Genomic DNA, 21,947 nt, shown 5'->3' with positions numbered 1-21,947 from the left:
AGGCAAGAACTTCGGGGAGGGGCCGGGAGTGCCATAAACATCTTGGTTGAATGAGATAAAGGAAGGTTCTAAATCAGGAGATTGACGAACAAGGCCAGAACCCAGAAATGTCTTTGAACTTGACAGTTTGCATGTAAGCAAGAAAATGACACTTATCCATTGATTCCACTCTTTAGAGCAGCTCCGAACCTAAAAACTGAGTTTGCTGGTGGAAAGGGAAGAGCATGTTGTCATAGGGAAGACGTGTATTTATTTAATTTTCAGTTAATTACTATTAACTCTCAATAGTTCGATATACTGAAGTAAAAATAATTTATTTAATAATTTAGTGATGTTATCTGTTTTGCCAGGACTCGTTTTCTGGTAACAACACTACATTATTGGAAATATAATTTTGTTTATTTGTTCTATAAATTTTCTCAATCTCTATATGATGAATATTCCCAGAACTATGGTGGATGAAAATATCCTCAAGGGCAACCAAAATACAGACATTTGCTTATAGGCAAAATAAGGAAATTTACGTAATATAATTGTTCATAATTGTTCTGGAGATAGCCAAATTAGTAGATTTATAATGGGACTCAAATATTAGAAAATTACTAAAAATAAGCAGGTCTTTGATAAGATGTAATAAATGTCACTGTTATTCCTCCAGATCCGTAAATTGAAAAAGGCCAAAGAGTTATTTCCCACCCAATTTTTAGTGTAATTTCAAAAACACACCTACAGTGATTGAAAAATCTCAACACGCACTTATAAACTAATTTCTGTTAAAATTTTCTGTAAAAGAAATAGGTAAAATCATCATTTTATCATTAAACTCTAAAAATTTATATCATTTTCTCCCTTTAATCTAGAAAACTAATATTTTTCTCTTAAGATTAAGTTTTGAAAAGTGAAATTTTCCTCCTTTCAAATTTTCGGACGAAGGACGGCGGCTCTCTCCCTCCCGGCAATGGCTCTCCCTCACAACATTTTCTCTTCATCCACAGCCCTCTCTCTTTGGTTAGGTCTCGTATGGATGCCCTTCGTCTAGACGACGAAAGCGTTGTCCAGAGGAATCATCGTCTTCTTGATGACGACGATGCATCCAGACCAAGGGTTTCTCGTCTCTGACATCTACCCTTGATCTGGATTTGTCATCATCATCCAGATAAAAGGTTTTGTCTGGATTCAAGACACAACTAGAGGGAGAGGACTTTGATCGAAGAGAAGACGCCACAAGTAGAGCCATCGTCGAGAGGAAGAGAGTCACTGTTGTTTGCCAAGAAATTTGAAAAGGGAACAAATGTTATTTTTCAAAACTTAATCCTAAGCAAAATTATTGTTTTTCCATACCAACGGGAGAAATTTTAAGAGTTTTAAGGTTTAGTGGTAAAATAACGATTTTACCATCCCCTCTAATAAAAAATTTTAATAAAAGATAGCTAATAGATAGATATTTAAGTTTTTAAATTATCGTAAATATGTTTTTAAAATTAGACTAAAACTTAGGTGGGAAATAGTTCTTTGGCCATTGAAAAACGATATCTCAATTTTTGTCTCTAAATTTATCATTAAAGTAGGTGAATGACTAAATCAAGCTCGCAAGTCACAACTCCAACCTCTTCAATTCTCCCATCATTTTTTTTTTTTTTTGGTGCTGCAGACATCCATTTATCAATTATCAATCTCTCAAAGTAACAACTTCAACAATTAGGAAGTCATTGCCAAATCTAACAAAGCAAGGATTTAAGTCTTGTTTTTTGTTTTCCCCTATTTTGAAAGGTTGATAATTGCATATTTAAGTTGTTGTCTTGGAACTCTATTTCAAAGTGAAGAATAAAGCCACACTCTTTGCTAAAAGCATTAATAAAACAGAAGACAACAGGTTATCCATGCAAGTTCACATCAATATAAATCCAAAATCATAACATTAATATTACATTGCCCCGCATAGCCTATTTAATATAGTTTTATCAGCAAACGCCAGAAGCAATGTTGCTTTAAACATAAAAGCTCTAACTAAAGATAACCAAAACACATATTATTAAGTCCCCAACAATGATGGCATCTAAAGTAAAATTTATGGCCTGGCGGTAGTGCAAGCAGAGAGAATAACTAGATATCAACGAGGCTATTCACGTAAGAAACAATCTTACCATTGGTGATAGAAGAATCACTCATAAGGATTTTGGCTTCTCTTGTCTTCCTGTTGTATGCATAAAGTGTTCTCCCTGACCGAAGCACCAAAATGTCATCTTGTGCATACAGCACACTATCTAGATCAAAAACAGCCCCACCAAGAGCAGAACTATCTAAGGTGATAATGTGTGTTTCCCATGTCTTGATACTACTATGCATTTGCATTGTATTTGTGTATGCATTAGATAACACTTTCACTGACAGTCTCTGATGGGATACAGACAACCCACAAAGTTTTCCATTGATCACACCCAAGGTTCCACCACCATAGTAGAGTTGTGACCGCTCCATTGTGAGATCAAAAGCAAGAATTTTATTATTCCTTGCCATCCAATAAATAATACCATTTGCATGAACACCTGAACTTGGCTGGATCTTGCAACTGCCAAGGAAAATCTCACCAGAAGTTCTCCAGGATCCTTCGGAAGAGGAATATATCTCAAATTCATATCCATCAAGTTCAGATGGAAAGGCACAGACCAGCTTGTACTCAGCCACAAAGTTCAGTACTGATGGTTCAAAAATGAGAACAACAGCAGGTTCAGGGCCATGATAATTCTCTGGTTTAGGAAGCTTTTTCCATTCTTTGGTGACAGGATTGCAAATGTAGTAAGCATTATAGTCAGTGCGACCCTGGCAGCAAAGTAATCCATTAGAAGAACTCCTAATGTCAACAGCTTCAGGCAAAAACCTCAAAGAAGGGTCTGGAACACCATAGGCCATTGGATTGAGTGAAAGAAATGATGGATCACCAGTTGAGGACTGAAAAAAGAAGCCTGAGATTTTTCTGAAACAGTTCGACTGGTTGTGTGCAAAGAAAGGAGTTGAGATCAATAACTTCCAGTCTCGACAAACTCCTGTAAACCGAAAAATTGATTTAGCTGGAAGGAACTGAAGAACATGCTCCCGTACAATATCCTTGAGATCCAAGTAGATCTTGTTATTGCTGTTTCTGACGATGGAGATTTGTTTCTTCCCCTGATCCATATTTAACTGCAACTGGATTGCAAATTTATCAGAATGACCATTAGGAATATATGAAATAAAGAAAAATGTGGGAAGCAACTTATTAGTATGAATAGTTATTATGAGAATTTGAGAAGAGCTAGAGAATTATTTAGGATCCAGGGTAAAGTTTGATTTTAAGTTCTTTATTTATTTCCAAATGTTGCATTTACAACCTTTCTGAAAAACAAAATCATTACTAATACATAGAAACCAATAAGGTAACTCTACTTTCATCCAAACAAAACAAAACACTTAATACTCTTTAGTTGAATAGTCAAGAGAAGTCAATAACAATAAGTTTGTCAAATAAGTACTCATGCTACTAACTTAAACTAAATTATTTACTATCAGATTCCTCTATTGCATGTCAACCTAATCTTATAATATAACTAAACACCAAATCACTTTCTAAAGCTACCAAATGAAAATACTTCTAGCAAAAACAAATTTCCAGCCATAAAGCTATAAGGAGGCGCAAAGTTCAACCAATTGCACCAATGATAAGTAACAAAGCACTATATCCATTGCTATATGCTTGTATCAAGCATCTTTTTCCTTATTTATTTTCCTAATTAGGACCCAATCTAAGAAAATACAACTTCAACAGCCAATTTATCCACGTTCACAGAAGACCAAACATTAAAAGTCGGACTTACAGTCACTCTCACATGATTAGAAGAAAAAAAATTCAATTTTTGAGAAACAGACAACGCTTGCTTTTCCAAATTCCAACCACAAGCAACATGAATTGAAACACCTAATTTATATTAACAGTAAAGGTTTGGTTTTAGTTACTTCATTAAACTTGTTTCCTTTTCCGTTTTCTGGGCAACCAAATACAACCAACGCAAAACCTAAAACAAACACACCAATTTCAGACGATCAACGGTTTAAAATTGATAATCAGAAGACACATAAACAATACAATGATTAAGTCAATAATAATGATTAACAAAAGGATTAAAGGAAGTTTATAAAGATTAACAAAAACACTAGAGATAAATCACAATTAAAAGCAGTTTATAAAGATTAACAATATAATTAATGGTAAACCACAACTGAGAAAGTTTAGAGTAGTAATCAACAGGGAAAAAGCCGTACCTGATGGTGATGGTGATGGTGATGCCGCTAATCGTGAAAAAACCAAGGCAGAGGATCGTACGATTCATTCAAGAAGGTGAAAACAAGACGACCAATAGTTTGTGAGCAGATGAAAGTCTTTGAGATGTAATGCTGTCTTAAACATTTTAATTGAAGCTTCCTTGACTCGGTATGACTAAGAAAACCGTTTTGCGAGCTTGTTTGGATACGTAAATAGTTTGTTCGGGTGTGGAATAGCTTTATTCTTTTTTTCACTTTGTTTTTTGGTTTTTAAATATTTTTGAAATAATGATAGATTTTATTTTCCAGCTGTATGGATAATTTTTTAAATTTTATTTGTACAGATAATTTAAGAATTTATATCTAACAAGTTAAAGGTCGAAATGTGTACCCTCCCTTCGTGAATATGCATACTTATACTCTTGGAAATTACAATGGCCAAAGGACTATTTTCCACCCAAAGCATGTTATTATCTTAAAATTTTTTTTGTTAATTTTAAAAATCTTATTTATCTACTCATAAATTATTAAAATTAACACAACTCTAACCCCTTAAAATTTTATCTTTTTTCTCCCCTAATTCTATTTACCCACCCAAAGACGAAACTCTTCAACTTTTCAGATCAAATCTCGATCAATCGGTGTTCCAAAAGAGAAAAAAAAGATGGTCGGAGTATGGTGATGCCTATAAAAAGCTTCATCGTCGATGATGACGTCAGATTTAGAGTCAGGGATTGAAAGTTAAACCTTAAGAGGGGAATGTTATTTTTTAAAACTTAGTCTAAGAGGAAATGATTAGTTTTTAGGGGTTAGGAGAAAAATTAGATTAAATTTTAATTTATTTTTAATATTATAAATAAAAAAATAATTTTTCCTTTTAAACAGTTAATTTTAACCGTTTATAGGTGGGTAAATGAGATTTTTATAGTTAACGGATAAAAAATTGAGATTACAACATACTTTGGGTGGGAAATAGTCCTTTGGCTAATTACAATTTGACTAATTTGACCATCCTAATATCGCTAATGTTAATACAAAAAATTAGTATCATATTATAAAATATAAATTAATCTCCACTGCTTGCGCCTTGATATCAAGTCGGATTCAAGCTTTACGTTACCCGATTCGGTGAGCTCGCAAATGCACGATTTGATCTAAAAATCTATATATCTTTAAAAGTTTAAATCTTTGCAATTATACCATTAAAATATTTTATTTTGACTTTAAATGTGAGGTTGTTGGCAGATGTATATGTTATAGCCTTTAAATATAATTAAAGAATTTAAATATAAATTTTCAATTGAATTTAAATCAATCATTTCTTTGACAAGCTCGAATCAAAATTTTTTGATTTGATGAGATTAAACTCAAATTCACCCATATTATTATCGAATTGAGCTCGTATCAAATATTTTTTGGTTGAACTAGGGTCCATTACACCCCTATCTCCACCTATTAAAAATCAATATTTAATTTAAAAAATTATGATAAAGTCTCGTCTAATTAACAATTAGGGGCATAACAACGTGTAAGTACATATAGTTTCGTTAATATATACTTGTACCCATTTTTTATTGGCCATTGAAAGTCAAAATTACACTATTGACACCTTATGTTGAAGATCACAAACAACAAAACGATATTTTTATTTAATGTCAAAGATTATATAACATTGATATTTATTCATATACCACAAATCATATAATAGTAACAATTATTCTTTCTTCTCCGGTTAAATATTACATAATATTACTATTTTTATAATTATTTTGAGTCAAAGATTACACAATATTAATTCTTTTTTCTATTTCTTATGTCGTAGCTCATGTAGTTCATGGCTCATTATTCTATTATTTAATAGTTTTCATGCAATTTATAGCTTTATAATCCTCGATATACATCTTAATATTTTTGATTCTCAAATACATGGCATAGATCACAAAACTTTAAGACAACTTCTCTCGTTATATCGACTTAATTCACACTATTTAAGATAATTTTAAAGATAAAATCATAATTTTCAGCTTCATGAATGAGTGTTCACAATCAATGCACGACTGTTCATACTTTTCATCCATACACAAACATTATTGTCTTAGCAACAACCATATATCATTACATGTCATCTCTACTTATCATCTTTATAAAATGGGACATTGTTCATCGTCTTCAATCTTACGAGTGAATCATTATTCTCCACCACGAACTAGTATTCATTCATGTTTTGTGGTTATCGTCTTTATGGCTTATTGCATCAAATGTAAATTTCTAATTCTAACGTTCAATTCAAACACATCCAACTAATATATTATATAACATGAAAACTAATATATTAATTCAACTAATATTCAATTCAAGCCCCAATATATTATATAACATGTTTTTCATCCATAAATTATTATTATTTTTGAATATGTATATTATCAAACTAAATTTATTATTATATCAAAATAATTTAGATTATATATAAATGATAAATTATTTTAAATATTATTTTTAACTAGTTAACTATTTTGATCACCGGTTAAATTGAATCATCTTGTCTTAATTTAATATTCGATTTGATTATAAAAACATTGATTAATAGAATATGAATCCAAGGATACCCAAACCTTAGGGAAATATATATTTCGATTTAAATGAAAACTTGTAAGATAAGACATAAAATTTTAAAATAAGATAAACAGAATCATCATAAAACTTTTTTTGTACATCTCTTTAATTTTATATACGAAAAGAGATAAAAAGAATAAGAGAAATACTATGTGTACCTATTTTTGATATACAATTCATATACACAGTAATATGTCATCATGTAATTAGGTGATTTTAAAATATGTGTTATCATATAATAAAGAAACATTCAATCACATGATAACATTTCATCTGTGTATATAAATTGTGTACAAAAAATGCGTATACATAGTTTTATTAAAAGAAGAGCAATGTTATGTGTACCTATTTTTGGTACATAATTCATTAACACAGTGATATGTCATTATATAATTAGGTGATTTTAAAATATGTGTTATCATATGATAAAAAACATTCAATCACATGATAATATTTCATCTGTGTATATAAATTATGTACAAAAAAATGGGTATACATAATTTTATTGAAAGAATAAACATGAATCATTTTTAAATTTTATACTATTTTTTAAAATTTTAGAATTTCCAAATCTTATCCCTTAAGAAAAAGAAAAGTGTAAATAACAGCTCATATGCCTTTATTATGTAAAGTCAGATTCAGGTTTATCTTATTGTTATTTTAGGAATATAAATACAGAGGATAATTGTGTTATAGGAAATCATAATTTGTGATTAAAATTTTTAAAAAGTGATTTTAGGAAGGATATGATAAAAAAGATAAAATTTTATTTTTCCATATAAAACCAGAGATGATAAGATTTAACTAAATTTAGATCCCTGTAAATCTCTCTTAAAAACAATTTCACCAAGATATATATTATTTGAGGACTAAAATCTGAAACATTTTGTGATACTTTATTAGAAGTCGTAAATTGAAACTCCATTGCCAGTTTCACTGGTCTCCTTCGCCATGCTTAATAATAGTGTGTGTGTGTGTGTGTGTGTTGTGGTGATTATAATGATAATGGTAACATCTTTTGAGACTTCCATGGCATCAAGGCTGGGAAATGTAGCCAACTACATGCACTTTTAAAGGAGGGGGAGAGTCGTTTAAAGTCACAGAAATTCTATGACCTTATTCATGCTTGTGTGATGAACTCATCATTATAATTTAAGAAAAATAATCTCAAAAGTCAAAATACTATTAGGAATGTTTTCGGACATGACTTATTTTTGTTCAAGTTTTGATATATTCAAAGCCATTAAGAATGTGGAAAAGACAAATTGATCCACAAAATCAAATGGGGTATTATAATTTGTTTAAGAAAACTAAGTAATGAAATTAGATCGAAATACTCTAACTTGACGTCTATTTATGTTATATTATCTCGTCCAGGTGAAAAAAAAAATGAATTAATTCAGTAAGCTAGAATTTGGAAATGAGTTCATTTTTAATAACCCAATAGCACTCTACAATCTTCCAATAGAAGGTTAAATCTCAATCTCTAAAATTATAGGTAATCATTTTAGATGTACAAATAAATATATAACATGAAATTTAATTGCCACGTCTCCAGCAAAACCCTGCAATTCTCATTAATAAAGCAGGCTACCAATCCGATGATAAAGAAAGGTATTGAACACGTCAAAAGCCCACTTGGAACATTGACTGGGAATTGAAAACTATCTACATAGCCATGTGTTTTACAAGCCCCTTTAAAACCCGCTTGGACAAATAGAAAAAAGAAAAAAAAAACAAAAGGTTTTGAGAATATTTTTGGGTTTGGGCGGTAAGAGTATGTGAGCTCTCCCAGTATAACTGCCATTTGAAAATACTATAGCAACAGCTATGTTAAAAGACAAGCGGGAAAGAACTACTAACAAACTTTTGAACTGAAGGTTCCACCCGAGATAACAGTTTCTTTCTTTCTTTCTTTCTTTCTTTTTATCTATCTATCTTCCTAAACATTGTCTAAGGCCACAGCCAAAATCAGTACCAACCAATCTATCCAACTGTTTTCAAGAAGACATTAACTAAACATCTACTCATAAGATTGAAAACAGCTAATGGTGCTTCTTTGATGATGATTCAACAACATCCTCATCATCCTCACCACTTTCATCTTCATCAACATCATCACCTCTCTTTCTCTTCAGCTGTGGGAAAGCTGCTGGAATATGTTGAACTTCTTCATCATCTTGTACTTCTTCTTCAACTTCCTCTTCACTCCCTGCCTCCATATCACTGCCTCCACCATCATCTTCTTCACCCTGATCAACTGGCTGAACCAGGTACCCTGCACCATGGTCTTCCTCCTGCAATTCCCACAGAACTTACCACAGTTAATATCAGAGAACAAACAATCCACAACAGAACAAATATTTTTTAAAACAAACATCACGAAAGAAAAACTAAAAAACAACAACATTACACAAAAAGATAGTATGAAAAACAACACATAATAAAATGGCCAAAAAAAAAAATCATGAGACTTTTAGAATATAAAACTCAATTAGAAAAAAGATGAAAAGAATCAATCAAGAATGTAAAGTAGAAGACATGATCAGGTTAACTATTATTTATGGTAATATATTTCTGTCTGCACACACAAGCATAAACAGTAAGAACACATAACTATCATATACAAACAAAACACATCACATTCATGGTTCAAGTCATTGAAACACAGCAAGGGCACATCTACGAGTTCAGGACAAAAGTAGGATTATGTATTTAACAGCATTTGAAGAGATAATATCACATGTAACAATCAAGCACCCTCACAAATAATCTCAAATACAAAATTCTCACTAAATGCCAAGCTCCATGTTAATGTACTATCAAAGACACTCTATCCATAACCTGGACAATAAGATTAAGAAATAAGAAGTCAGAAACTTCCCTAAAAACATGAAAAAACAGATATCACCGCATGTCACACCTTATAATGTAATAATGAATGTTCAGTATTAAGAAAAAAATCCTGGGAGCTAAATTTAAAATTGCAAGTGCCAAATCTTTGAATAGCCATTTTCAAAACTTACACATAAAATCTTAGGCACTAAAAAAATTAGTGTTCACTTTTTTTTTTCCTGAACAGTCACAATTTACGCTGCATACAGCTTCAAAACAAAATTTGATTAATCAAATTTTCAATTCTCCAAGTTTGATTAATTTTAAGGCAGCAGACAAGGAAACAGTGGATATAGAACAACAATTAGATAATAGAATTATATGATCTTTTTCATAGTGCATCTATAAAATACAAATCCTTCCCATAATTCACACAAGCCATGAATAAACAATCCTTGGCAGCTTCTATATGGACACTAGAAGTGTGAACTTCATGTTTAATTGAATGATCTAAAGGCATTTATTTTCTCTACAGGCAACATGCTTTTCAGTCACAAAGTCAAAGCTATGATATCAAACTATTGCAAAAACCTAATTTCGCTGCCAAACTTAATAGTTCAAAAAGACAGAAAAGTTAACTGCAACAAAGACATAATATAATGCAAAAAGTCAAACAGTATTAGCCCATATGCAATTTTATAGCAGACAAGTAGCCTTCTCATCTGCAAATGGAACAGCAAACAATCCATTAAGCCAACCAAACATCACAGAGAAATTAAGTTTTTAGTAAAGAAAGCACAAACAAGATTGTATATCATTCTCACCTCCTCTTCAACCTCTTCTTCATCTTCAACTTCAAACTCCCCCTCATCCTCAATAGCTTGCTCTTCCTCCCCGGTTTCCCCATCATCATCCCCATCTTCCTCCCCATGCTCATGGCCATCAATCTCTCCTGTGCTTGTCAACCTGCCTGAACTCTCTGGGTTAGCAAAATAACCATCTATATCATCATTATCGACCTCCTCTTCTTCATCTTCATCATCATTATCCTCCTCCTCATCATCATCTTCAACTCCATCTTCCTCATCATCACTTTCCCCGTATCTATGAGCAGCAGCCACATCTTCCTCCTCAAAAATCTCCTCTCCAGATTCAATTTCGTCATACTCGTAATTTTCATCTTCATAATCTACATATTCCCCATTCACATGTTCAACTCGAAATCCATTGGTGTGATGGCTTGTCTCAGTGCCCTTTCGTGCAGTCTCAGTCTCTTCTTCATCGGCATCACTCTCTTCATCCTCTTCAGCATCCACAACTCCTTCAATATTCTCACTGTGCCCATTATCCCTCCTAAACAGCCTATCCTCACCATCTACTTCTCCGCTTCCAGGGTCATCCTCATCATCTTCCTCATCATCATCCTCCTCATCATCAGATTCAGGCCTCTCATTCTCCTCTGCATCCATCTTATCCAAGTACTTCAAGGACTTGATCATTGCAAAAACCCTGGATCGATAATCTTTCACTCTGGTGACAGGACACTCATACAGATCGAGAGAAATGAGCTTAAGTTGAGCCAAGGGGGCTAGATCTTCAATGAACTGGATCCGATTGTTTGACAAATCAAGGTCGCGAAGGGAGTCCAAGCCCGCTTGAACCAGAAATTCTAGGCCTCCAGCGATGCGGTTATCAGAGAGGACAAGTTTTTCAAGTTTTTTGAGTCGTGGAAACTGCTCTAGCGATGAAACCCCTATATTGGCAATCGAAAGAAGCTCGAGATTTTCAAATCTCTCTAGAAGACTCGGCGGTGGCAAACGCCCCTGCACACACTTCACCGCACCGTCTAGAGTTAAAGTTCGTGCCGCGCTATGGTCCGTTTGACCGTCTAAAGCTGTTTCCACAGCTCTCTCCCAGATCTCATCCATTAAATACGAAACCCTATATCTCATACAACTAACTATTTCTCTTAATCTGCAATTTCTTTAAATACTCAGCTTATTAACCTTACTTTTTTATGGAACTGATTAAAGGCAAAGAGTATATTGATTTTAGGGCAAAGCTAAGAGCAAGAGCAGATCAGAAGAAATATTAATTTCGTGGTGAAAAGGAAATCACCTTTTGAACCAAACAGTAAGCTTAACAGTAAGGCTAGATTTCAAAGATCGATGACAGACTTGACAGATTTTATCAAATTTAAAATTCTTAAAACCCTAACCTAACCAAAAATTTTCAGGTGAACTGTTCCTCCTCTTCGATTACTTCAAGAGAAGCACACAAATGAATTAAACCTAACTTTGTTTTTCTCTCTGTTTGTCTCACTTTCTCCCTCTGTTTTTTATTGGTTAAAAGGGGAGCGAGTCGGGATAAGCCTTCGGGCGCGTTGTCCGTGGCTAGGGTTTGGAAGCAGCCAGCCTAAGTAGCATATGCGTTCGCGCATGTGAATTATTGCTGAGATATGGGACGTTGGATTGAAGAGGGTGCGGATCGATGACGTGGAAAAAGGGACGGTAGAGATTGGGGATCAATGTGTTTGTTTTCGAGAAAGGATATGAAAGAAAAAAGAGGGGACTAGGGGCTACCGAGTTTAACACGTCACATTTCTGTGTTAATATCTGGGCGGGTAAAGAAATGCCACGGAGGTTTTGCTAAATTACGGGTGTGCCATGATTATCCAACGTTTGGTTTAGGCAAGGGTTATCAGTTACGTGACCGCTGGATCGTCACAGAATCTACCGTGAAACGCGGAGGCATGATAACTACAGCGTTACCGACCGCATAAGCCTAAGATTCCATGTCTAATCTAACGGTTGAAAAAAAGTAAATGACTATTTTCCATTGATAAAACCAGGATTTCCACCTTCAAAATATTGAGAAAGTAATTTTAATCCAAATTTGAGATTTTGACCATAATAAGAAAGAGATATTCGATATAAACGAGAAATAAAATGAAGATAAAGATAAAAAATATCTTTATAATAAAAAATAGATTGAAAATAGAGATACATATGTTTTTATCTTCTCTTTATCTATTTATATTAATAGTTTTATTTAAAATATTATCATATCTTTATAATTTTAGGATATTTATATTTTTTAATTTTATTAATATTTTTAATTTATATTAAAATGATTAATAAATAAAATTTATAATATTTAAAATAGTTAATATATATTTATATTATGTTTAAATAATACAAAAATAAGATTTTTTCCTAAAAAAATAAAGGTAGGAAGAAGGTTTTTTTTCATATAGGTCAAAATTTTTTATCATCCCTACAATAAAGATGGGGACAAAGATTATAAAATCAAAATCTAAAAAAATTATTTTAAATTTGTCAGATAAAATCAATCTATTAATACCCGTTGTTTGTTTAGTTGAAAAACTATATTTATATTATTTTATCTAAATATTATAATTAAAATCTATCCTTTTGGACGACCAAATTATGCTATTAACCCTAACTAATTTATTTTTTATCTTTTGTATTTTCTTTTTGCTCTTATATAATTACAAAAATTAATTAATTTTTGCCGATGTCATCCATTATCATCAAAGATGAGACTAACATTAATTAGTAATATTATCATCGACAATTGATTTTAATTATTTATTATTTACAATTAAAATTAATACAAATTAATGGTAAAATATTTAATAAAATTTTAGAGACAAATTTTTATTATTTCATTATCTATAAAATAAATCACTTAATTAACTCCAAAGATTAGTTTAAGTAGTGAAGGGTCAAATATTATTTGTAAACGTTCAGAGTTTAAATGATATTAACGTGATATATCACAATAAAATTTATCTCATGATTTATCCACACCGTAGTTACAAATCTAGATAGCTACGATCCATGGGGGGTTTACTGTAAAAAATTTTCCCAAGTTAACAAAAAAAAATAGTCTAATTGATGATGATGTATGTAATCCTCATATTTAAAATTACTTGTGTCTTATACACCAATCTATTTAATTTGACACAAATCTAACGTAACATTTTTGTTATCCATTAGTTAGAGATATTGAGAAATGTATCAAGACAAGGATAAACTGATAGACACTATTTAACGAATGACTACAAATGTCTCCAACCTCACATAGTCAAAGAAATTTTGACTAGCAAGCTTCAAATAAAACTTAGAAAAACGAAAGGAGGCTCTATGTCATCGTTTAAATATGCATAACCTCTTTCATTTGAATTTAATTTTCAAATTATGCATGACTAGTTAGTAGATGAAAATTAGTTTAATATTTGATTGTATTGAGACAATTTATTTTGAGTTATAATAAATTTGAATTTGCTAAACTTGATCACATGAATGTAAGTTATTATTATAACTTAACCATATAAAAATCAAACTATCCTTCTTCCATTTAAAGCTTATTTTATTTTTCCACTACATGGGTATAAATTCATAACTCAACTAACTTTTGATAAAATTATACTCACGCATGAGGTCATAATCAATCTGTATCATTTATCAAAGCAATAAAACTATGTACATAACTTTTATGCACAAACAATGTTTTGTTACTATATGATTTGATGTTGATTTATCTTTAATTTTTTACTATCTAATCAATCACATGATGATACGTTAGTGCAAATAACACTACCCTTACAGAAGCAAACCAAGAATCATTTACTTTCTTATCAATTTGTCAACAGAAAAAAAATCTTAAACATGTAATTGAGCCAACGACAAATGTTGTGTGTCAAAATGTTTATAAAACAAAATCTCATAAAATATTAAAAAAAAAAAGAAAGAGAGAAAAAATTCACTCTGATTTATGTGTCAAAATGTTGTGTTGCTCTGTAAAACCCCCTACCCTTGATTGTGACTGCAAAAATTTGGAAGAATTGGAAGGGAACCTAATTAAATACATGAGTACCTGATTAAATATGAAAAAACATGGAAAGAGAGTATGATTTTCTTGTTCAATCACCTGTTTCTTTCTAAACTCTGCACAGCCCTGGAGAAAAATAATTATCACAATTCTTGGCTTGGATGCTTGGCATTCTTCACATCTGACCCTTTCAGGTTAAAGTTACACTTTCCCCTTCTCTCCCAATTTGCCTCAGACTCGTACTTAATTGTCTTGCCTGCTGAGAAAAACACAGAAAAAGAACAGCCGAGTTAGTTTTCGTAAGCCTGGATCAATTAATCAAGCACAAAAAAGTGAACATGTTGCAATATAAATCCTACAAATTTATTATTTGAGAATCGATTCAAGCAAACAAATTTAGTGCAAAGAGGACCAGTGTGTTCAATTCTCTAATAATACATAAAAAACTATTAATAATAAAGCTATCCATCTAAATATAATATTTCTAATATCCCTCACGCATACCCCATGCAGATATCAAGGCCAGCAGATTCAAATAATTTTATCAAACCAAGCATTCAGATCCTTGATAACGCTCCCTCAGTGATCTACAGGTTGAAAACACGGAGAATCCCTATGGTTCACCATTCTGTTAAGGTAAGGCATGCATGAACAGGAGAAAGTATAAAATTTCAAAAGCCAAATTATTCTTTTCATCAAATATGTATGATAGGACCTCAGGGTGGAAGGCACAGAAAAAGAGACATGGTCTTAATTCCAACTGAATGGAACAAGAAAGAAGCATGGCAAAGAGTGAGATTCAGGGAGATTCGAATGATAGGGAGATGCCATGTTGACCTATGGGGTGAGAAACACAGTAAAGTTTATTATGGGATGGGAAATATTGGCTTGAGAAGAGAATAAGATAGGTTAAGGAATGAAATGGATTTAGGCAACAATTGCTGATAGGGAGGGTCCAATGCCTCAAACTATTGCTAATAAAGTTGTTGAGTGGATCTGTTATGGTTGTAATTACTTCAGTTCTGGAAATATAGTTTGTTTTTATTGATATACAATTCATATTTGTTGATAAACTGTGGTTGTGCGTGTTGATTGTTTGTTGATTTTGTGTTGACCTTGTTGAGTTGTGGATTAACTGGAGTTCAGATGTAGTTATTCATCAAATGGTATCAGAACGCTTTCCAGGGGATGGTTAGTACCAAGATGATGAATAAAATCGAGGGGCATAGAACAAAATGAGTGGGATGAAAATAGAAGTGGGTCAATTGTCAAAAAACCTTATCAAGATTGTACAGAAGCTAGAAATGCTTATGAGGAGTGTCCAGTTGTTGCAGGAGTGTGTCAGAGACCTCTTAGGTTCCTTGAATCAAGCCAACAGACAAGGTGATCAATAGGGCAAAGCTTGATGGGATGGAGCGATTGACACCATCAGTGACTCAAGGCGCAAGGGCACCTGTCATGACTACGGTTTCGGGGCAAAAGAGTACACCTTGACACTGGCATTTGATAACAACCAAAGAGAAAGATATTTTTCCCAGTGGTGGATCCATGTGGATGATTGGAAAGATATTTTTACGTTAATGGGGTTTCAAAGACAGAGAAATTCTATCAATGAACATATGTGTGGAAGTAGCAATATTAGGGTGGTTGCAATGGCATGAGATGAGGTTGTCATTCATGGATTGGGCTGACTTCAAAATTAAAGTAAAGAAAGATATAGATCACCGCAAGAAGGAGCCCCACATCAAGAATTAATGCCTCTCCTCAGACCGACATAGTGGAAGAATATTGGAGGAGGTTTGAGTTATTGTCAGCACCGCTTCTGATATGTCCAACTACCTTCTCTTGGGAGCTTTCATGAATTGCTTGACAACCAATATTCTAGGTGAAGACAAATGGGTCAGGTACAATGGAAGCAACCTTGGATCAAGCCCAGAGAATGAAAGACTGGAACTAGGCTCACACAAAAAGGAAACACTTCTTTAGTTGGCCTAGCCAAGAGACGGGAAACGATTGAGCCCTCTTGAGTTATAAGAGTGAATCCAACCAACATACTAGAACTCAAAACCCAAATCCACATGGGACAAGTAGATTTCCATTAACCCACGACTCGCACCAACATCTAATTAACAAATAATGCCGAATAGGTATATCAACCATTCAAGTAATTCCAAACCAATTGAACTCAAGTCACTCAAGGTTCTATTAGACATATAAAAGGATAACTTATTTTTTATTTTGGAAAGGATGAAAAGTGGTATTAAGGACTTCGTAGCCAACTATGAAACCTGCTAACACAACAAATACAATGCCATGAGTCCTACCAGCCTGCTCCAACCTCTACCAATTCCTTTCTAGGTATGGCAGGATAATTACCTTGATTTTGTTGCAAGATTACCGAAGGCTTTAGAGGTTGATACAATATTATAGTGGTTGACTGACTCACAAAATACAACCATTTCCTAACTGACAAACATCCTTACACAACCAAGGAAATAACCAAGGTTTTTCGTAGAGAGATTGTTCGACTCCACGACTATTTGCAATTTATGGGTTCTAACTAGGACAAATTATTCCTAAGCTAATTCTAGACAAAATTATTTCAATTCGTAAGACTCATGAATAGCTTAACCTGTCATCCTCAGACAAATGGACAAATAGAAGAGGTGAATTGCAGCTTGGAAACTTATTTTTGATGTTTCTGTAATATCAAACCCAAATAGTGGTCGAAATGGTTGACTTGTGCATAGTATTGTTATGATACAATATTTATAGGCAGGTTTGACTCCTTTTGCAGAAAAGATCCTCCTACTCTTCTTTGACCGGCTGAAGAGTCATCGGCTGTAGAAGAAGTGAATTTACATATTAAGGAAAGGAACATCATCCTTGATAAGCTTAAAGCTAGTCTCGACAAAACTGAAAATTAAATGCTTAAATATGCAAATATGGGACAACGAGAGGTGGTTTACCAAGTTGGGGACAATGTCTATTTAAAAATTCAGCCCCATTGGTTCCATTCCCTTGCCCGACAACCCAATAAGAAGTTGAACCCCCGTTTCTATGGCCTTTATGTGATTATTGAACATATTGATGAGGTTGCTTACTATCTCGCCGTCCCACGGGAACATTTAGTCTTCCATATATCGTAGTTGAATGGAGTAGGAAATAAGCATGGTGGAGAGTGAGATTCGGGAGATTCAAATGATAAAGAGATGCCACGTGGACCTATAGGATGAGAAACATGGTGAAGTTTGTTATGGGATGGGAAATATAGGTTAAAGAAGAGAAAAAAGTAGGTAAATGGAATTAGGCAGCATGTGCTGATACGGATGGTCTGACACCTCAAACTGTCAGAGATTAGTAGTTTGATAGAGTTGTTAACTGGAATTGTAAGGGCTGTAACTTGAATTTTGGAAATATAGTTTGCTCTTATTGATATACAATTTCAGGTTTGCGAATAAATTGTGGTTGTGTGTGTTGATTGTTTGTTGATATTGTGTTGGCCTTGTTGAGTTGTGAATTATTGAAAGTTCAGGTGTAGTTATTCATCAATATATGACAGAATGCTGAAGGCTAGACAGTAAAGATCATAACACACTGGATGGCTAGAAGCACATGAAATTTGACTAATAAGAGTTTTGTCTTGCTTTCACATGAGTTTTAGTATCTACAGGTACTATAAAAGTGAAACAACACTTACATTTTTCCTTCTATTTTTCTTTTATGCTGCACACTAAAATGAAACAAGGCCAAAAAGAAATAACTCTCGACCAGGATATCCAAACCCAATTATTGCTAACTTATTGCATTCCCTTGCTAGATAATAAGTTCACAAGAAGGGCACCACAAAAGAGGAGGGAACAAGGTTAATCTCAAAATGTGCGAATTATACAAGGAGCACCCAACGAGTAAGGATATACAAAATATGAAAAACTACCATAGAAAAAGATAATCCCAATAGGACCCTTTAATATTAAGCAAGAAAACAATGAAAAAAGATTTCTTGAAATCCCAAACTTCACAGCAAATAGAATTGTCTATACCTCTCAGATTATGAATCCCAAATCAAATCCCATCTATTCAACTCCCTCTAAGTTGATTCCTACAAAATAAAAATAAGGCAAAATGTTTCCCTGGAGCTTGAAAGTAATTTAATCAATGTTTTAGGCATGACGAATTGACTACATACTTGGACAACAAACAATATTGAACAAATATTAGCAGCAATAGCATAACAATGACCAAAATAATACTTTGTTTCTCCACCCCTTTAACCAATAAAATGATTAAAATTCGTCAAAGCAAACTTTTAGTAACAACATACCTACCCTCTTTTTATCCAAACCTCAATCTAATGTCTTTCAGTCAGATCCATGCAAAATTAGATATTTGCCTATATCCCACATCTCCCTGATCCATGCAGCACCTATGGTACAACCTTATACTATTATCATCACTATGTACATGTCTTTCATCCACAAGATTAATGAAGAGACAGTATCACCAGGGAAATCCAGATGCTACAAGGTTACAGAGTTACAATTCGAACTTTCCATTAAAAGCAAAAAAATACTTCAGTGAGTCACACTTGATGGCTAGCAATTTCGTAGGATAGTCAGCCGTCTTTAATATTTGTGGTATCCAGAAAAACATAACCCCAAAGGGGCTTAACTCACTTAAACAATTAGGCAGCTGAATGCTTAGACCAACTGTTTCTAGTTTGAATTAGCAGCTACGAGCTTACGACAGTAATTAAAGATAAAAGTTTCAAACAAGTTTTCAATTGAGATAAAACTTCTTCACATCATCCAAGTTAATAAAAAGCATCAGATCCAGCATAAAAAAAAATAATAATAATACATGCCTTATGGCAGTTCTATCATTAGAGCAGCTTAATTGAAAATTACTAAACTAACGAATACTTGAAATATGAGGTATCACAGAAAGCAAAAGCAATGCTGCACAAATCAAATCAAATCAAAACCGAAAGTAAATGCTGACCATTGAGTGGAATGGAGGTGGATCAATATCAACAGAGCGAATAGACATCTTAGCGATCTCGGTAATGGCAGCCTCTCTAACCTCGGCCACGTCACTGCTCAACTCCTCGTACGCAGCCACGAACGCCTCTTGCCAAAATCTCGGCAACCTGATCCTACGGTTATTGGTGTACACATCCCACATGTGCTTCACCACCTTCTCTCTTTCTTCCATTTCCTAAAATCACCACAAACAAAACCGCATTAGCATAAATTCGTACACGTTTATCTACTAACTCAGCAATAACTAAAGAGAGCGACTGACGAGGACGTCGAGATCGTCGTGGATAGGGCGGTCAATATCATCCGTAAAATGATTGAGATTGCCGGCTGACCAACGGAGAGTAACGGTGCCGGTGAACATTGACCAGAAAGCCAGCAATAAAATGGCCGCTAATGCCCAAACCTTGTAACGACCTTTGCCCAAAATACTCAAATCTGAGCTTTCTTTCCTTACATTAAGCGTTGTTGTTGAAAGATTGTCATCATCCTTCATTTCAAAGAATCAAATTCCGAGAATTTCGATTTGAATAGATTTGGAAATCAGATGGATTTGAAGGGAGCAGAGCGGACCGAGTAAATTAACATGTTTTTGTGACCATTCTGCCATTTTTAGCGGTATCATCTTGTCCGTTGATTTTATCGGACTTTTGTGTAAGGCAACCGACAAAAGACGACATCGTTTAGAAAGAGTTGACTGGACTGGGCCTTGGAGCTTCATGCATATCTGTGTTTCATGTCGCACTGCGTTTAAAGCTGCCTGTCCTCCTGTGGCCACTATCACTATGTACTGTTCTAAAATGGATTTTGCTGTTGATGCTTACTGAAAGATGATAAACACTTGTGTTAGCTAAAGATTACAGGTTTCTAGTGAAAAAAATAAAGCAAAAAAGAGGACAATAAACTGGTTTCTAAACTGATTAAGAATGTGAGGTTGCCTGAGGGCTCTCCTTGCTTGTAGTTGTCGTGTGAGCTCCATATATAAGCTAAATTCAGTTCTTTTTTTTTTAAGCTTTCTAATTTCACAAACGTCTAACCCATTTTGTTTTTGCAAATTGATACTTCTAATAATCTTAGTTAGAAATTTAGAATTTTCCATTTATGGTCCTTTCCTTTCAAAATCAATCTCAAAAACAAACTAGAAAATAAAAGCACGTACAATAAAAATTATGTCTACTATTGTCCAGCCAATTCCATTCTAAGGAACGAGGGATATTGTTAGATACGATAACTCGAATTCAAGAACAAGTGTTTTAGATAAAGAATTAGCAGTTCTAATATCAGATAAGGTGCTTCAGTGAGACGAATAAATATTTTATGTATCATAACAAGTCAAAACAAGATCATTCTACTAATTGTTTATTGATCGTTCTAAAAGTACTTTAATTATTCCAATCCTGAAACAAGTTTGTTCCATTAGGAATAGGCATTCCATCAAATGAAATGACTATTCTATCACAGATATAAATTCTTGTTGTTCATGAATTGATGTTTAAGTTGAGAGAAACTTATATGAGTGGCTAAGGTTGTGAGTCATACACTTTATGTATCCCTAGCATTCTCCTTGTAATTAAACTTTAGTATAATGAATTTCTTCGTGATATTTTCCACTTGGGTTTCTACTTAAATCTTTGTGTTCTTTTTCTTCTTGCCCTATTTGTGAATTGTTTGCTTTCATTACAAATTATTTGAACCCAACATATTTCAAGAAATTCTCAAACCCTATCAAAGAGTTCATTTATATCTTCAGGAGACATCAATATGCTATGACAACAAATTTTTTAAATCTCAATTAGAATTGCAATTGAGTCGAGTAAAATTGTGATAAACTTAATCTAAGCTCAATTGGATATATACCAAACTTAAGCTTGATGAGCTTGAGACTTGGTGGCCTGAGCTCAAGTTCAAAATCGAAATGATTGACTCTAGCTTAGCTCAAAAATTAAATTATACTTTAAAACAAATATATTTATCATTCAAAGTGAATGAGTAAGATTTTAAGGTTATAAGTGCAAGACTTTAAACTTTGAAGGGTTTATTGATATTATACATAAATTGAGTCATGAGTTTGCAAGCTCATTGAGCCGAACAACAAAGAGTTCATGCTTTGCTCAAGAGTAAAACTAAAGCTACTTAAAATTGAGTTTGACTCAATATAATTGAGTTAAGCTACAAGTAGCTTGTGAGCGATTCAACTTGTTTGTAACCGTAATTTTAATCATATTAATTTTTTTTCATATATTTGATGGTAGGGTTTTCAAGCTGAGCTAAGCCCAAACATGGCTTGAATTGCTCTTCTCTTAAATT

At 33.2% G+C, this 21,947-nt stretch overlaps 3 protein-coding genes across 11 annotated transcripts; all 3 read right to left on the bottom strand.

Annotated features, from left to right (window-relative positions):
- Positions 1-1,874: 1,874 nt before the first annotated feature.
- Positions 1,875-4,497, bottom strand: LOC123195137 (F-box protein At5g49610-like). Of its 4 annotated transcripts, XM_044608783.1 has the most exons (3): positions 4,297-4,497; positions 3,991-4,049; positions 1,875-3,186 (listed from the first exon to the last, which is right to left on the bottom strand). In XM_044608783.1, exon 3 carries the CDS (start codon positions 3,172-3,174, stop codon positions 2,104-2,106), a length of 1,071 nt encoding a protein of 356 aa, XP_044464718.1. In that variant the 5' UTR covers positions 3,175-3,186; positions 3,991-4,049; positions 4,297-4,497; the 3' UTR covers positions 1,875-2,103. The 4 variants fall into 4 exon arrangements, with proteins under 4 accessions (XP_044464718.1, XP_044464692.1, XP_044464702.1 ...); XM_044608757.1 differs by lacking the exon at positions 3,991-4,049 and having other exon boundaries at positions 1,875-3,194; positions 4,298-4,497; XM_044608767.1 differs by lacking the exon at positions 3,991-4,049 and having other exon boundaries at positions 4,297-4,496.
- Positions 4,498-8,462: 3,965 nt separating this feature from the next.
- On the bottom strand, positions 8,463-12,140 carry LOC123222604 (acidic leucine-rich nuclear phosphoprotein 32-related protein-like). The gene is made up of 2 exons (XM_044645458.1): positions 10,569-12,140; positions 8,463-9,206 (listed from the first exon to the last, which is right to left on the bottom strand). Exons 1-2 carry the CDS (start codon positions 11,694-11,696, stop codon positions 8,955-8,957), a joined length of 1,380 nt encoding a protein of 459 aa, XP_044501393.1. The 5' UTR covers positions 11,697-12,140; the 3' UTR covers positions 8,463-8,954.
- A 2,232-nt stretch (positions 12,141-14,372) lies between these two features.
- Positions 14,373-20,512, bottom strand: LOC123211145. Of its 6 annotated transcripts, none has more exons than XM_044629714.1 (4): positions 19,906-20,511; positions 19,603-19,818; positions 18,645-18,703; positions 14,373-14,857 (listed from the first exon to the last, which is right to left on the bottom strand). In XM_044629714.1, exons 1-3 carry the CDS (start codon positions 20,134-20,136, stop codon positions 18,692-18,694), a joined length of 459 nt encoding a protein of 152 aa, XP_044485649.1. In that variant the 5' UTR covers positions 20,137-20,511; the 3' UTR covers positions 14,373-14,857; positions 18,645-18,691. The 6 variants fall into 6 exon arrangements, 3 of the variants coding, with proteins under 3 accessions (XP_044485649.1, XP_044485644.1, XP_044485633.1); XM_044629709.1 differs by having other exon boundaries at positions 14,373-14,860; positions 19,906-20,510; XR_006501349.1 differs by lacking the exon at positions 18,645-18,703 and having other exon boundaries at positions 14,373-14,595; positions 14,701-14,857; positions 19,906-20,512.
- Positions 20,513-21,947: the final 1,435 nt, after the last annotated feature.

Source organism: Mangifera indica, chromosome 1 (genome assembly GCF_011075055.1).
Source record: "Mangifera indica cultivar Alphonso chromosome 1, CATAS_Mindica_2.1, whole genome shotgun sequence".
In the NCBI taxonomy this organism is placed as follows: domain Eukaryota; kingdom Viridiplantae; phylum Streptophyta; class Magnoliopsida; order Sapindales; family Anacardiaceae; genus Mangifera; species Mangifera indica.
Note: the sequence above shows the minus strand (reverse complement) of the source record. Positions and strands in the feature narration are given on the sequence as shown.

Excerpts from the sequence above, each read along its gene's own strand:
- LOC123195137 (XM_044608757.1), bottom strand. The coding sequence starts at position 4,364 with ATGAATCGTACGATCCTCTGCCTTGGTTTTTTCACGATTAGCGGCATC. Across the intron at positions 3,195-4,297 it reads CACCATCACCATCACCATCA|CAATCCAGTTGCAGTTAAAT; the intron begins GGTACGGCTTTT and ends CTGATAAATTTG.
- LOC123222604 (XM_044645458.1), bottom strand. The coding sequence starts at position 11,696 with ATGAGATATAGGGTTTCGTATTTAATGGATGAGATCTGGGAGAGAGCT. Across the intron at positions 9,207-10,568 it reads AAGAAGAGGTTGAAGAGGAG|GAGGAAGACCATGGTGCAGG; the intron begins GTGAGAATGATA and ends TGGGAATTGCAG.
- LOC123211145 (XM_044629698.1), bottom strand. The coding sequence starts at position 20,136 with ATGAAGGATGATGACAATCTTTCAACAACAACGCTTAATGTAAGGAAA. Across the intron at positions 19,819-19,905 it reads ACGACGATCTCGACGTCCTC|GAAATGGAAGAAAGAGAGAA; the intron begins GTCAGTCGCTCT and ends TGGTGATTTTAG. Across the intron at positions 14,861-19,602 it reads CACCTCCATTCCACTCAATG|CAGGCAAGACAATTAAGTAC; the intron begins GTCAGCATTTAC and ends TGTTTTTCTCAG.